Raw genomic sequence first — 17,199 nt, forward strand, 5'->3', positions numbered from 1 at the left:
TTTTTAATATTATAATCATTAAATTGAGGGCGAGCCTTGGCGCAACGGTAAAACGTTGTTGCCGTGTGACCAGAGGTCACGGGTTCGAGTCTTAGGAGCGGCCTCTTGCCAATTAAATTGGCAAGGGAAGGCTTGCCCCCAATACACCCTTGTGGTGGGACCCCTCCCCGGACCCTCGCTCAGCGGGGACGCGTAATGCGACCGGGCCGCCCTTTTTTATAATCATTAAATTTTAATTAATATCTCAAAGTGACCGCTGACGACTTCAAAATAGAAATACTCAAACATTAAAGTTGTTTACAATGACATTTATGATTATATCACATTTTTTATTTTTTAAAATTACAATTTACACGAAGCTTTCTCTTTCTAAAAATTTAGTATATCTTTTAACCAAACAACACCTAGATCACCTTAAAATAAAAATGTTTGAAGAAATAAAATTTCTTAGGCCCTGTTTGGTAAAGAGCGTTTTGGGATAAAAAGAGCGATTTTGACCAACTTTAGAGGTTTGACCACTGAAACCGCTAATTGGAGTGTTTGGTTGAGAGAGGTTTGAGAGAGAGTTTTGGGATGAAAACGCTAATTTAGAAAAAGCTCTTAAAATGAGCTTTTTCAATTAGCGTTTTGTAATATTAAAATTAATGGACTTCTTTAACCCTAATAGATAGACTCCATCTTCTCCTGCGCCAAAATTAATGCCCTTATTCGTCTTTTCGAACAAACCGCTATTATCAATCAGCTAATTTTTACCAAACAGGTCTACACAAACAGCCAATCAAATCAGCTAGTCAAATCAGCTAATGTAATCAGCTAACCGCTAACAGCTAATGTAATCAATTAACAGCTAACAGCTAATTCCCAAACAGGGCCTTAGAATATCATCAATTTATAAATTTTTTTATTTTAAGGTATATATCATTTTGAGACGTTGATTTATGTTTAGTGCTCATAATATTACAAAGTATGAAGTTAAGGTACTTTTATATTATATTTTGAAGTTTAATAACATAACATGAGTAAGATTCAGGGGCTATGTTGTAATTTACCCTAAATTATTTGTCCAACTAAAATAAACTGCTCTACATTTTCTCCTTTTCTCTCTATGCTCCAGGCTGTCATCTATCTACCGCCGCTCGCCGTTGCCATCGTTCCTTCCCTTGCCGTCCTCTGAAGTTTTTCTTTGCCTCCTCGAATACCACCGTGCTTCTCTGTAACCCTCTTTGCCAGTACTCTCTTTGGTTGTTCGCGGTTTGGAGACGCCGTTTTCTTCCTGTTTCACCTATCACTATTTCAGCCGTTCACCGTTTGCACTGTCGTCATTGATGGTTAGTTTCCCCCCGGCTGAGAAACAAGTTTTTATACTGAAATTTGATTAATTTTGTGTATGTCAATCACTCATAATTGCATTCATTGTCTGATTTTGCAGGAAATTTGAAGCAGTTATCTCGAATTTCATCGAGCAATTTGAAAATTCAGTTCCTTTCTTGAGAAATTAACAAGGTATGCTCTAGGATTGCTTCACACTTTCTTAGTTATTAGTTATTCTTCTATGCTCAACTTTATCCAAAGCTCTTTCCAAATGAATTAGCAGATAAAATGTTGTGAACTGATTCTGTTTGCTACTCTTTTTTTTTTTTTAAAAAAAATTCTGTTTGCTACTCTTAGTTATTGTCAATTAGCATAAATAGTGAACTGATTCTGCTCAGCTTTATGCCCTCATTCCGGGTGAACTGCGTGTAGTTCAGGCAATTGAATGAGTTTTTATTTAATGTATTAGGGTGAACTATGTGTAGTAATCTTTAAAACCAAAAAATTTTGGCCAACAAATCCACAAGGGTCTGGAGATATGTCATAAATATAATACAGTTTAATTGCCTTTGAGGATACATATTCAAGTTCAGTTAAAAGTTTCAGTTTACAAAGTTTCGGTCTTGACATAATCAAACTGGAATTCAAATTCCAAATAATAAGAACTCTAGAAGCGCGTGTAGTAATGTATAGATATTTTTAATTAAAATTCATTACAATATTGACTGGAATAGAACCTTTGAACTGAACTGCTCCAATTTATCAAGACAGTTATCGGAATTATACGGGTTGAGCTGAACCATACCCAGCTCTAGTAACAGTAATAACGTTTTGGTGTATGGTAATGTTTATGGTGGTGTCGTTTTGTTAAAAATGTTTAGGTCTATCTGTTTAATATGTTTGAAGCTTATCATTGCTCCTGTCTTCTGAATCTCCTACATACTAGAAATCAAATTCGAGATTTAGTTGAAGTTACTAGAGCCCTAACTCTGTTAGTTATTGATAGCACTAGTAGCAATCGTGATGGTTTATCAATGAAGATGATGTGGTCTAAATGCTGGTGAAGGTTCTTTTCAATGCTGATTTTTCTAGGTGTATGACGGAAGCTATGCTGCTAGAAAACCATTTTATAACAGTAAAAAACAAGTTTTAGCCATTTTTATATGTCAGGTTATTTACCTGTGGAAATCCGGAGTAGTTTTTATTGAACTTTTATGAGAATAGCGAACTTTTTTTTTTTGGCTTGAAAATACCAATCTTCTATGTTTGTTGATTCTGTTTCAATATAACATATGATACAATTTTAGCTTTAAACATTATTAAAATAACTTAATTTTATCCTTACTGAGACAAATTTTGTCCCTGCACAAATTTAATATGCAATTACCTTGTCTAAAAGAACAATGAATATAGAAAAAAGCTCAACATTGGCAAATATGCATATAAAATTACTCTTACAGTCATAACGTTGGCGGAGATTTTAATACTCTTTCTCTTCATATCTCTCATAATTAATTTGTTATAATTGTAAACCCTTCCTCTTTTCACATAAGCAGAGATTGAGAATAAATTCAAATTTAGATTTGATGTTAACAAGTGCTATGTGGGACAAATAAGCAGAGATTGAGAATGCACCTACATTGAAGCAGTTGCTTCCACCAAAGGGCAGTCAAAACTTCAAATACAGTATGGAAGAGGGGCGATGAAAGAACGGAACAACATGCACTTTCAGCAGAGCTCATCAGCAAGGTTAATTAAGGGAAGGCAAACATATAGAGAAATAATTTTATGGGTAGTACAAATGCTTCTCGATAATGGGTCTAAATGTTTTACTCATTTGATGATTGTTTTGGAAAGACATGGCCAAGTTTTATCACAAATATGACTGATCATGATAAGCAGGTCATGTTGATAGCTGAAATCAGTTCATATTGGATGAATAATGGCCAATCAATTGCAATTGACAGAATGTTGGGTTATAGGCTTGTATCTAATTTTGCTGTAGTGTGATGAGTCTTCTCCACAACAAAAGTTGTGCAATTTCATACATGTGATCAAGTTCTCATAAATGCAGTTAGCAATTCTTACAATTGCATATCAGATTTAAGAAAAGAGACTTAAGCTCTTAAGAAGAGTGTTGTTGCATCAGCAAAGCAGACTTAGATGCTCCAAGTCTGCTGAATTGAAGCTAGCTTTGGTGGATGGTGAACCTATTGAAAGTGAAAATCATGCAAGGATGAAGTGTTTAAAATAAAATTACAATATTTAAGTTATTTTAAATCTAAATTATTCAGTATGGATGGTACTTTTTTAGATTTAAAATAACTTAAATATTGTAATTTTATTTTAAACACTTCATCCTTGCATGATTTTCACTTTCAACAGGTTCACCATCCACCAAAGCTAGCTTCAATTCAGCAGCATCTAAGTCTGCTTTTGCCTTAACAGGAGCTGATTCTGCTGATGCAACACTCTTCTTAAGAGATGACGTCTCTTTTCTTAAATCTGACATGCAATTGTAAGTCTTGCTAACTGCATTTAGGAGAACTTCCCATGGGTGATCACACGTATGAAATTGCTCAACTTTTGCTGTGGATAAGACCCATCACACAACAGCAAAATTAGATATAAGCCTATAGCCCAACATTCTGTCAATTGGAATTGCATTGCAGTCATTTAATATCAACTTATTTTAGCTATCAGCATGACCTACTTAACATGATCAGGTCATATTCGCGCTAAAAACTTGGCCATGTCTTTCCAAAACGATCATCAAATGAGTAAAACATTTAGACCCAATATTGAGAAGCATTTGTACTACCAATTGAATTATTTCTCTAGTTGTTTGCCTTCCCTTAATTAACTTTGCTGAAACTGCATGTTGTTCCGTTCTTTCATCGCCCTCTTTCATACTGTATTTGAAATTTTAACTGCCCTTTTGGTGGAAGCAACTCCTTCAATGTAGGTGCATTCTCAATGCTCTGCTTATATGTCCCACATATCAAACCTAAATTTGAATCCAATTCACAGAGCACAACCCAAACGGTTTAATAGAATTTTGAGGTCCTATTTCACAATGAAATAAGATATAATTATTAATCAACGTTTTTTATATCAAACAATTGTAGAGTTATCTGACTGAGAAGTGGATAAGATATTTTTGAGAACAGGCTTAGATATTTCAGGCATCAAATATCCAAAATTTCTAGAAAAGAAAAATTGAAAAGCTTATTTCTCCGAGAAAGAGTGACTATCTAGCACCAGAACAATACCACTTCCTACAACACTAAGCATATGAAAAACCCTTGAGCTCTGGCTACAGACCAATTAAGCACAATAGTGACATAAATGTTTAGAATAAAAATCAAAGTGAACACCTTAAGAATACTGAACCATAAATTCCGGTTTTGGTACTTCCTCAAAACTTATGGATTGTGGTTTCAAATGCTGAACCTTTGAAATGGATTTTGGTTATCTTATACTCTTGGTGAGAAAGAGAAGCAGAGTAAAAGGTGGTGAGAATAGTGACCAAAAGGAAATTAACCGAATGAGAAGGACGAGAAATACATACCGTGGACAGGAATCAGTCATTGAGAGAGACTTTTGCAGGTCGGCTATAAGAAGAGATTGGTCGCAGGAAAAAAATGGTGAAGCACAAAGATAATCATAAAGGGAGGTTTCTGCCCACGGGATGATGAGAAAGAGATTGAGAAGTCCATAGGATATCTTTGAGAGAGATGTGAAAGAAGAGATAATATATCAAAGGTCTCTGTCATCAAATACTCCAAAGGGTAAATAAAAACAGAATATAGTAAAGAAGATGAAAGGTCTGTGAGAGAAATGTGAAAAGAGGAAGGGTTTGTGAACAATTAATTATGAGAGATATGAAGAAGAGTATACAGATCTCCGCCAACGTTATGACTGTGAGAGTCAAATAACAAAGAAGCGGGTGGAAAGGATTAGTTTGCTTTTGATGAAGGTTCAGTGTGGTAAATAAATTTGATTTGGTATATTTGTGAATATAAATGATAGGTTGTGTTGAATTCTGAACTGCTTATATTTATTAGTAGAACTGTTAGCTAAATTCTTTCTTATTTGGTTGATTTCTTCAAATTAAGAAACAGGACACATAGCAAGATATCTTTCTTTATCTGCATGAGTTTTATACCTTGCGCTCTTGTTCACCAGTTCTCTTTTTATGTCCATGCTTGTTCCATTGTTGCACCAAATTTTGTGTAATGGATATTTTTTTTCCCCTTCTCTGCTGTGATATTGTATTAATACCTTATTCTTTCAGAAGGAAAATGAGCACAGATGAGCTTGGTAAACTTCATGGTGACGACATGGTTATTGGACTACAGACATCAGAGAATTTAGATTTAAATATGGATCAAGATTGTTGTAGTCCAGATGTGCCCCAGGTTAGTGGAACTCAATATAGTCCATCCTCCGAAGTTGATTCTCTTACTGATGGGGTGCTGAAAATTGGTACAGAGTTTGAATCAGATGAACATGCTTATAATTTTTACAACAAGTATGCTAGACTGGTCGGTTTCAGTGTTCGGAAAGATTGGGTAAATAGAAGTAAGGTGCACGGTCTCGTGGTATCGAGAAAGTTTACATGCTCTAAGGAAGGCTATCGGCGAAAAGACAAGAGAGATATCAATGTGAAGAAGCACCGAAAGGAAACAAGAACTGGTTGCTTGGCACATATGATCATCACTAGTCAACCTGCTGGTAAATACCAGGTGACACATTTTGAAGCAGAACACAATCATGATAACATAAACCCTTATAGTCCTCAAACATTACCATTACAGAAGGAATTATATCTGGCTGAAGCTGTCGAAGCTGACTCTAAAAACAATTTGGTTACAGAATCAAATACTGCACTTGGACTTGTGAACAAACGATTAGATGCATGTGAATCTCTTGATATTTTAGCCATGGATTTCGACAATTACCTACATTCTGAGAGGTTACGGGATATGAAAAGGGGAGAGGCAGGACGGTTACTGCGTTATTTTCAGAGGCAGCATTTTGAAAATCTTATGCTGTTTCATGCAATACAGGTCGATATTGATGATAAAGTTAGCAACATATTTTGGACTGATGATAAAATGGCAGTGGATTATTACCATTTTGGTGACATTGTTTGTTTTGACACAATTTACCGAACAAATAAAGGTATTCTGCCATTTGTACAATTTATAGGATTGAATCATCACAATCAACCTATAATATTTGCTGCTGCACTATTATTCGATGACACCATTGAATCGCTCAAGTGGCTATTTAATACTTTTATAGAGGCAATGTCTGGTAAGAAGCCAAAATTTATTCTCACTGATCAAGACGCTGCAATTGTTGAAGCAATAAATGCTGTCTTGCCTGAAACAAGTCATCATATCTGTGTTTGGCAGATGTACCAGAATTCTCTGAAGCATCTAAGCCATTCATTGAAGGATACTGATTCCTTTTCCTGTGATTTTAGAAGTTGCATCTATGATCACAAGGATGAGGAAGAATTCATTCATGCGTGGGAGGCTTTTCTAGACAAATATGGTCTACAGAAAAATGAGTGGTTAAGATGGATGTTTAGAGAAAGAGAGAAGTGGGCTATTATATATGGCAAAAACACATTTTTCATCGATGCCAAAGGCTCTTATGTGGCTGAGGATTTACATATGACTTTGAGAAATCACTTAAGCTCCGAGCCAGATATACTCCAGTTTTTCAAGTTTTTTGAGAGAATCGTGGATGAGCAACGCTTCAAAGAAATACAAGCTAACAATGAGATGGTTAGATGCATGCCAAGGTTAATGGGAAATGTGGTTCTATTAAAGCATGCAAGCGATATTTACACCCCAGAGGCATTTGAAATATTTCAGAGAGAATATGAGAGATGTTTAAATTTTGTTGTTGGCCAGTGCAATGAGAATGGGCTTTTTCTGGAGTACAAAGTAAGTATGTTTGGAAGAACTCAAGAATGCTCTGTCACATTCAATCCTTCAGATGACACGGTCTTTTGTAGTTGTATGAAATTCGAAAACGTCGGATTTCTATGTGGCCATGCCCTGAAAGTGCTGGATACTAGGAATATAAAGGTGGTACCTTCACGATATATATTGAAGAGATGGACAAAAGATGCAAGCATTGGTCTTATGAGAGCTAGAAGTGAAGTCTCTGTACATGAGAATCCCAGGTTGGTTGCAGCTAGTCGTTACAAAGTATTGTGCTACAAACTACTACAGTTATCAGCTCGAGCTGCTGAATCAGAGGAAGCGTTTCAGTTTGCTTTAAGACAGTTTGATGAGATGATTGAAGGGGTGGTAAAGATCTTGACATTGAATATTGAGGAGGCTCATGGTATCGTTGCAAGTTGCACTGCTACAAATGGCTCTGAAAGTGAAAATGCCAAGGCCTTGTCGGATGAGACAATGGCTGAGGGTCAGGATGAGGAGAACATATTACCAGGTGTGGAAGAGGAGAGCATTTTTCCCGATAGGCTTCGGATGAAAAATACGAAGGAAAAAAGCTGTAAGAAAAAAAGATCCCCAAATGCACCACCAACTACGTCATATATTGCAACTGCTGCTTCTAATACCCCTGAAACACGTGTCTCAACTGAAGCCCCTCCACCTAATCCTCTTTTGCAGGTGAGCTGTTATAGTTTATATCGGCTTGATCCATTTTGTTTTAATTTTTGGTTTGCTACTTTCAATTGAGGAATCCTTACAAGTGAACTATGCAGGGCTTGTATAATTTTGAGGCTAACCAGGGAGTTCGGGGCATGTACCAGCAGCACAATCCAGTCATGAACCATCAAGATAATCCTAATATGTGCCAACAAACTAACTTTTGTTCGGACCAGCGTGACTCACCTCACAAAACTCTGTTAGTTCAGGTATTATTTGATTTATACATTCAGTCATGGAGTTCGCTTCACTGCAACACTCAAACAAATAATACTCAGACCGGACAGTAGATAATCGAAATTATGCTACAAAAACGGCGTTACATGTTATGTTATTTAATTTTGGTTGCAACTTTGCTTACTGATTATTGTGATTTTTATCGTAGGGAGTGGATCTTGATCTCCAACATCCACAACCTTCATTATTGTTATTTGATCAAAGATTCAGAGCTTCAGATAGCTTGGCCTGAAATAAGGATGAAATATTATGGAGCAATTAACGCGAATGAGTTTTAGCCCAATTTTCATACATCCTGAAAGATGAGATGTATTTATTAGCAAGCTTGAAATCAAGCCTGCCATCAGAATCAGCGGAACAGCGATGTGACTGTTGATATGGTGAGTGCTATAAGCAGATGGAGCATGGAGACTTTAGATCACATGCTCCACCATTTCCCTAGTGTGTCCGAAATTTGATATACTAGTTGATAACTGGCGTATCAAGATTGCACTAAGGCGATTGAGAACTAAACGCATGCTCTGTAAGAAAAGAAAAGGAATATTGGAGTTCATAAAACTCTTTAGCATGCTTGAATGATCCATCTCGGGAATGACATGTTCAGCGTTTGGGAAATTGACATCAATGGAAGAAGAGAAAGGCGCGTCAATGATTCTGGAATTACTGATTTCGTGAATGTATATCTTGCGGATGGATCCTATGATGATCAAACCAATTGACTGGTGGTGGTAATTAGCAATTTAGCGTGCAAATCTCTTTTACCTTCATTTATATCTCTTTATTGGGTTGTTAAAGCTAAGTGTTGTTACGAATCGAAATCGTGTTCGATTTTGCAGGAATGGAACTGTCCAGTGCAGACCGCAACAGTATTGCTGAGCTTCTTAAGAAGAAACAAGTGATGAAAGCACTTGAAGAAAGAGGAACAACACCGGAAAAGAATCTAAAATTTATTTGGTCATTCAGGTCCATCTGAGGTCCATCTGATTACTAATGATGTTGAGTGATCAACTAAATCTATTAATGTATACTAATGATGTTGAGTGATCAACAAAATCTATTAATGATCTAATATACAATAATAGATTTTAATTTTGATGCCAATCTATGTATTAATCAGCAAATTTTTCAGTTTTATAGATGTGATTTGGTTGATGTGAAATTGAAAAATAATATATCTTTGTTTTCATTCAATCAAAATGAATTTACTTAAAAGAGCCTGGTATATCGTTGTGTCACACCTTTTTCAGGAAGGTATTCAGGTTGTAGATGCGTTGGTCAACTTTGGCACGATCAGTTCGGAGTTTCACTGGTAGGACTCACATCCTCAATTTTGTTCTAGGTTTATTTGGGATAACTGTAACGGTCGAGACTTGTATCGGTTTGTTTAGATTTGACTATTCACTCTTTGACATTGATTGTATTTTTGCTTCTTTTTTATTGATTTGGGTTCGGGGGTAGTTATCTGGGGTGCCAACCTTGTTAGGATGTTCCAGGTTTTCTTTCCTTTACCTCTTAATAAAAAAAACTTAAAAGAACTTAAAAAGACCGTAACTTTTTGAATGCTTTACAATATCTTAATTCAAATTTTATTTCATTTCCAACAATTATTACAATTTTATTAATGAGGTATCATTTGATAAGTGATTTGGTTGATCTGAATGTTTTCTAAAAAAGAAATTAAAAGAAGAAAATATAAGGTAAATTATTTATTAGTTTCTATATTTTTCATGTATAATTAAGTAATAAATGTATAAATATGTTAAAAAAAAGGGTAATTAATTTATTAGTCCCTATATTTTGACAAAACACACTGTTTAGTCCTTGTATTTTCAAAAACACATGATAAAGTCCCTAACTTTTTTCTCAATGAACTGTTTAGTCCCTAACATTTTTCTCGGTGAACTGTTTAGTCCCTGCCGTTAGACTCTCATGAAGATTTTGTTAGTCAATTTGGATTTGCGTTCTTCTTTTCATTTCCTTTAAACTCTAATGCATCTGAAATCAACTTTGAATGTTCTTCTTCTTGATTTTCTTCTTAATCGTTCAAATTCGTATGCATTGGGTCTTTTCTTTTTCTTGTTCTCCATACAAATAGCTTCTTTTAAATTAGACTTTCTCTTCTAAAGTTTGAAGGTAAATAGTAAAGGGTAATTTAGTCATTTCTGAAGTCATAAACGGTAAAAAAAATATAACAAACAGACGGAAGGACTAAACAGTTCATTGATAAAAAGGTTAAGGACCTTACCATGTGTTTTTGAAAATACAGGGACTAAACAGTGTGTTTTGTCAAAATATAGGGACTAATAAATTAATTACCCTAAAAAAAATACAAACAAAATTAAAGAGATTAGGTGTATAACCAAACCTAAGACCTCCCAATTGTTTTAGGACAAGAATTCTCATGAGGCAGTACATGCATAAATATTTGACAGATATAGTTGGTGTCAGGTTATTTATGGCATGGTCCTCTTCTTCTATTATTTTAATAAATAATAATTCATCAAAAGATGCACATTTCAGAAACTGAAAACTGAATCAGTTCAATTTGGTCCATTTTTCCACTTAAATAACCATCTGGACTGACTGACTATATTATATTTAAATGGAATTGGAAGGAACAATAATTCCAAGGATAATAAAGCACCATCCTAAATTAAATCCTTATACTTTGCTATTTTTATACATTTAGTCCCCTAATCTTTTGTTTCCACCCTTGCAAATTTAATAAATCTATACAGCTTTTGATTATCTAGTGCTCAATTAAATTGATTCAATTTGTAGGTTTATGAATAATGAAGAGTAGTTAAGTTAGTTGGGAGATCTAAGCAAAAATGAATCATGAAAAAAAAGTAAGATACAAAATCCTCAAGCCCTAGTCGGACAGATAAAGTTTTTAAAGATTAATTGGAGATTATTTGAAAATTAATCAAATTTGTATTTTTGTATTTACATGAATGAACAAATTTTTATATAAATGCAATTAAAATATGTATTATATTATTTGTAAAATGATTTTATATAGATTAACATTTATATTTGTAATATACTTTATGAAAAATGTTTCAAAAATATTATTTCAACAATATCATTGAAACAAGTAAAATATAATGTCCATAAATTCACCGAAAACTATTAAATAGTGTCATTAAAGTAAATATTGAACATAATTCATCCATAATAATATATTAATGTTCAAAAGTAAATTATAATAAAGCAAAAAAATCAAAACAATAATGAAAAAAAAACGTTTTTTGTACTGATCACCTGGTCAACAGACAAAAAAGGCCAGGGGCCTAAGTAGGAAAAATCAGAACAAATTCTCAATTTTGAGAACGTATATGGAGGCTAGGCGGTCTAGTTCAGGATGTAAACGGGGCGGGCATTAGGGGTGGGCAAAAAAATCGGTCAAACCGGTAACCGAACCGAAAACCGGTAATCCGAACCGAAAAAAGTGGTTAACCGAACCGGTGGTTTTCTTAATGGTTAAAAAAAATATAGGTACCGGTTTCGGTTTCGGGTTAGAGTTTCAAAAACCGGGGTTAACGGTTAACCGAACCGTTTAATAAATATAAATTTTTTTAAAAAAAATTAATATATAATTATATAACATAGATTATAAGATTAAAAAAAAGTCTTTAACATAGATTATAACATATATTAATATAAATATATAGCATAGATTATACTTGAATGTAAACTTGATGGATTAATCTTGTAATAAGTACTTTGATGAAATATTATTTACATTTCTTTATGTTTTAAATGTAAACTTGATGAATTGTTTTTTAGTTCGGTACTTATGTTTGAATTCTGAACTTTTATATGAATTCATTTCGTTTGAATTTTTGAAATTATGTGTATTTTAATATTGTTTAAAGATTTAGGTTTGGGTAAAAATTATGGTTAACCGTTGATTTTTGGTTAACTGGTGAGAATTGGTTAAAAACCGTTAACCGAAAAGCCTAACTGAAATTAATGGTTAACCGGTTGTATGGTTAACCGATTGATATGGACCGGTTTCGGTTTGGATGGTTCGGTTAATTTTTTTGCCTAATGGACCGGTTAACCGAACCGTGTCCACCCCTAGCGGGCATGGTGGGGATTACATTCACCATCCTCGCTCCCCGACCTACTTGGGATTATCCGTCCCCATCTCTGAAACTTAAACGGGGAAAGTTATGTCCTCGTCCCTCACCGGCTGGGATCTCCGCTTCTTGTTTTATTATGTTTCTTAATATATAAAACTTTATTATATTTTTTCTCTATTTTCTTGGTATTTGATGTAGTATAACGAAAAATAATAAAATTAAATTTGAGTTGAGTGGCAGAAAATTTTTTTGACTTAAATTAATCTCTAAAAAGAATCACAACAAAATATGTAAAAATAAAAGAAATAAATGTTAAATGGAGAATTAATTAGAGAATTTGCGAATACCCATGAAAACATATTAGAGACCCGTACGGCGATCCCCACTAAACGGGAATGCCTATTCTTGTCCTCGCCTCGTCCCCACCTACGGAGACAAAACCGGAACAAAGATTCTAATCGGGGATTTTCTGTCCCTATCGGAGCCCACCTTTTTCTTGAACACAGTAAATTTCTTGAACACAGAAAAGAAAAATAAGATTACTTGTTTTATTTCAATCTGTTCAAAGAGACAAATGATGAACAACAATAATACCCACCCAACAGCTGAACATCACAAAAATAAAAAGCCATATAAAATCTCAACAGCATTAGCAATCAAAAAAACAAAAACTAATAATCAATTTGGGGAAGATTGATGAATTCAGCAGCAACTAGGGCAACGAATCAGTCCATTTTCATTGCAATTAGAACATCTTCTAAGCTCAACATCAAAAACTTTCCTACTTCCATTGCAATTAAAACAAGGAACAAATCTTGCATCTCCACAATTCTCACATTCACACACCATTTTTGGATCTTTAACAGGAAAACCTTCAAACAATTTCCCTAATTCACCAGCTTCATTTAATTCCCTAATTTCCTCCACTCCACCAACATGTTTTCCCCTTATAAAAACCTCTGGTAACCTCATTGCTTTCCCTTTAAGCATACTCTGCAATTCCTTTCTGTATGATGAATCCATTGATATATCCCTTTCATCTACTGGAACCCTAAACCCCCTTAATATCATTCTCACTGCACAACAATCTTCATATGTCTTTCTAATTCCTCTCAAACTTGTAAAATAGACCACTATTTTCTCATCTGGGTTTTGCATAATAAAGTTACCATTTTTATTCTTCATAGGACTAGATCCCTTTGATCCTACAGTTTTGGACTCTTTTTTAGTGTTTCCCCCTAATTGCCTGGATGATAATGCCCGCCTGTAGCTTGAAACCACATTGGGATCCATGTTAGAGAGGAATGATTCCTCAGATAAATGCTTCCAGAGTGGCTTTGAATTTGATAATGGAATTGGAATTGGGGTTTTCTCTATTTGATTAGGTTTCGCATAATCAAAAGAAGCATTGAGGTTTTTAGCAGTACAAGAATCAAAACCCAGATGCTGAAAAGAAGTAGATTTTGAAATAGATTGATTACCCATTTGAAACCCCAAATCATCATCAAGTCCATCCATAAGTTCCCAAGTGTTGATGACAGAATCAGGGGAAAAGGACTCACCTTTGTCTTGGATTGTAGGTTTGGGCAGAGACTGAGGCTGAAAAGGAGGAGGAGGAGTTAACTTGGGTTTAACAAGGAGAAGAGAGCCATAAGTGGAAGAAGTAAGAGAAACAAGATGATGAGAATCCCCTTTTCTTAAAGGAGGATGATGAACAAGAGGGGTTTGAAGAGAGAAAGCCCTAGCAACAACAGGAGGAGTTTGTGAATAATAAGAAGATGAAGAAGAAGATGAAGTGTTCTCCAAAGAAGAAGAAGAAGAAGAAGCTAGGTTATTATCTTCCTTGGTTTGAAGAAAGGTAGAGGGTCTTGAAGCAGAGCAACCCATTAATGGAGACAAATTGATAATGCCACTACCTTCTTTCTTTCTTCCTTCCTTTGAATTGTTCTAAGTTTTGTGGTTTTTGTCTTTGTCTTTGTCTTTGGGGGTTTCTTTTATGAGAGGATTTTTGTTTGTGTTATGAGGATTGATGGAGATGGGCATATGGGGAAGTTTGGATATTTGTTGGGTTTGGATAGAGAAGAAAATGAAATGTGACACAAGAGGAAGTGGAGGGTTTTGGAAGCTGGAATAGAGTTGGAAGAAAAGAGCTTTCATGGGAAGTTGGGTGGGGAAGATGATGATAATTAATGCTCTTTTTGGGGAAGAAAATGTTGTTTGGGAAATGTGATTTCTTTTATACTTATTAATTTCTACTTTGTACAATTCCTAAGGACTAATTATTTATTAATCACCTAAAGTTGATTGTAAGATGTGTGATCAACTTTTGGTATTAATTTGAGTAGGCATGAGATATAAAAAATGCTATGTAACATTGGTAGTTAAAATTTATTTTATCTTTAATGTTTATATCACGTAAATAGAAGAAGTTGTACACATGTTTTGATTGGAAGAAATATGGGTTAAAAGTGTATTGAGAAAAACAAAAGTTGAGAGTTTGTTTATTTAGTTGGTGGTTAAACATAGCCTCAATTTTCCACCTCTAGTTTCGTAAAAGGATGAAAATATCCTTTAAAGTTTTAGGGTGAGAAATTGAGATTTTTTCCTTTCCCGCCACACGGATGTGAGGAAATCACACCTCACCTTAGTGTATTGCGGATTATTCGGATTAGACGGTTCATTGCGGTTTAGACGGTTTATTGCGGATTACTCGAATTAGACGGTTTATTGCGGATTAACCTTTTAGACATAAAAATTAACAACATTAACATTAAAATTAATTAATATACATAAAATATTACATATATTTTCAAAAGTGTTAAAATGTGTTAAAAACAATAAGTTCCAGTAAATGACAACATATAGCAGTTCATCCGGCGCCACTCGTTCATAAACTAATCCATATCAGTCCTAATAAGTGGAGCCTCCTCATCATGTCGTCCGGCGACCGACCGCTCAGTGATACGTCACAAACGGCTAACCCACTGCAGGAAATTAAATATTAGAAAACAAACATATGTAAACCAATAATAAATAACAAAATAATAATAAACTTACATATTCGCTGTTGGAGCGAGCATGCTGGACCGGTACATCCCAAGGGGCATGAAGGAGATGAGGATGTGAATATCGTCTGTACCACTCCATGTACCTCGCATCACAAGCAGTGGGATCGGCTCCAACTGACTGGCATCTCCTCCGATCAACACTACGAGTCAATGAAAATCTCCGCCAGGTATCATCAACTGTGATAGATGAATGCGCGAGTCTGTACGATATAAACTTCCATGGCCGGAATGCGTATCAGGTCTAATACGCTCAGCCGGGATAGGCTGAACATAACCGACCTGACGTAGGACTTGATTAGGCATATACGGCTCAACGATGTCTCTACACCGTATACAACCGGCGTAGGAGACTCGTAGCTGATCGTCATCGACGACTGGACCATAAGGCAACCACGTCACCTGCAAAAAATAATATTCAATTATAAATAATACTATACTAAATAGTACTAAAATTATAAATAATATTATACTAAATAATACTAAAATTATAAATAATACAATACTAAATAATACTATATATAAATAATACTAAAATTTTAAATAATACTATACTAAATAATATTATACTATAAATAATACTAAAATTTTAAATAATACTAAAATTATGAATAATATTGTACTATAAATAATACTAAAATTTTAATTAATACCTCGGATGTCGTCATGCGGTCCAACTGTGCACGTATGGTCTCGAGTCGGGCGACCTTCCTGCCTGGAACCCCGACCTTCCATCTGCACACCTGGGAAGAATCATCTGGGATCTGGAGTGGTAGTCGATGGGGCCGGAACACCGGAAAATACTCATATATCCACGCCTCGAGTAGGGTCAAACATCCACAAATACCCGAGCACTCTCCTCTACTCGCTATCCCTAGCTGCCGATATAACATGGCAAGTGTAGCAGACCCCCAAGAAAGTCCAGCTGCCCCTCTGACACCGTCGTGAACCTCCTAGAGATGGGACAATCTGATCCTATCGCCACTCTTGTCGACAAACCCCTGCGCTGTCTGCTCGAGCCCTGGGTCGGCTGCACATCATCATCATCATCACCATCACCATCATCATCACCATCAGATCCCGGCTGTCGTTGTGCCTCGGCTCTCTCCTGAAAATACTGATCCACAAGGTGAAGACCAGGATCTCGGTCTGCCGAATCATCCGCCTCCTCTCCCCCAAACTCGGGCTGATCCAACACAGCCTGCTCTATCGAAGCCCCTCGCACGTGCTGTGTCCCAGCCCCTCTCCGTCTACGGCCTGATACATCAATACCACACCGTCTCGTATGACGTGATATTCATACGCTGCACCATAGGTGCAGGCGTGATAGCCTCACGCCCCACCCCCCGATTCAAGATTCCCCTAATCTTTCAAAATGAATCAAAAAACAACCAAAAATCACCAAAATCAAACATTAATTCGTACCATTAGTGCTTTTCCTTTTCCGCCCCTCCCCCGATCCATGCTTTCATTGATAAATTTGTCCGGATTTGATCGAAGAGACATTAGGGTGTTTGAGAGGTTTTGAGATTTTTCAAATTTGTCCAAAGGGTATTTCGGACTATTCCCAAGGCTAAGTGGGGAATCAAGGGCTAGGTATAGTAATTCACTTTATTTAAGGCCTAATACACAAATAACCCCATGAACTTGTCCAAATATTGCAACTGCCCCCTACGAACTTTCAATTGTAACAACTTATCCCTCAAACTTGTCCAATTGTAAAACATAACCCCTCAAACTTGTCCAATTGTAAGACATAACCAAACTGATGCACGGAGGAGAAGTAAATAGCACCAAAAG

The 17,199-nt window shown here is 35.6% G+C and overlaps 2 protein-coding genes across 4 annotated transcripts; one reads left to right on the forward strand and one right to left on the reverse strand.

The window, feature by feature from the left end:
* Positions 1 to 1,088: 1,088 nt before the first annotated feature.
* LOC136209405 (protein FAR1-RELATED SEQUENCE 7-like) lies at positions 1,089 to 9,347 on the forward strand. Of its 3 annotated transcripts, XR_010677519.1 has the most exons (6): positions 1,089 to 1,328; positions 1,430 to 1,503; positions 5,609 to 7,970; positions 8,066 to 8,218; positions 8,395 to 8,974; positions 9,083 to 9,347. XR_010677519.1 is itself a non-coding variant. In XM_066000860.1 (5 exons), the coding sequence occupies exons 3-5, from the start codon at positions 5,616 to 5,618 to the stop codon at positions 8,476 to 8,478; spliced, it is 2,592 nt and encodes an 863-aa protein (XP_065856932.1). In that variant the 5' UTR covers positions 1,089 to 1,328; positions 1,430 to 1,503; positions 5,609 to 5,615; the 3' UTR covers positions 8,479 to 9,347. The 3 variants fall into 3 exon arrangements, 1 of the variants encoding a protein (XP_065856932.1); XM_066000860.1 differs by having other exon boundaries at positions 8,395 to 9,347; XR_010677520.1 differs by lacking the exons at positions 1,089 to 1,328; positions 1,430 to 1,503 and having other exon boundaries at positions 5,639 to 5,732; positions 5,806 to 7,970.
* Positions 9,348 to 12,862: 3,515 nt separating this feature from the next.
* LOC136208158 (uncharacterized protein At5g39865) lies at positions 12,863 to 14,551 on the reverse strand. The gene has a single exon (XM_065998971.1). The coding sequence runs from the start codon at positions 14,219 to 14,221 to the stop codon at positions 13,037 to 13,039; it is 1,185 nt and encodes a 394-aa protein (XP_065855043.1). The 5' UTR covers positions 14,222 to 14,551; the 3' UTR covers positions 12,863 to 13,036.
* Positions 14,552 to 17,199: the final 2,648 nt, after the last annotated feature.

The sequence above is a fragment of the Euphorbia lathyris genome, chromosome 10, assembly GCF_963576675.1.
Source record: "Euphorbia lathyris chromosome 10, ddEupLath1.1, whole genome shotgun sequence".
Lineage (NCBI taxonomy): Eukaryota > Viridiplantae > Streptophyta > Magnoliopsida > Malpighiales > Euphorbiaceae > Euphorbia > Euphorbia lathyris.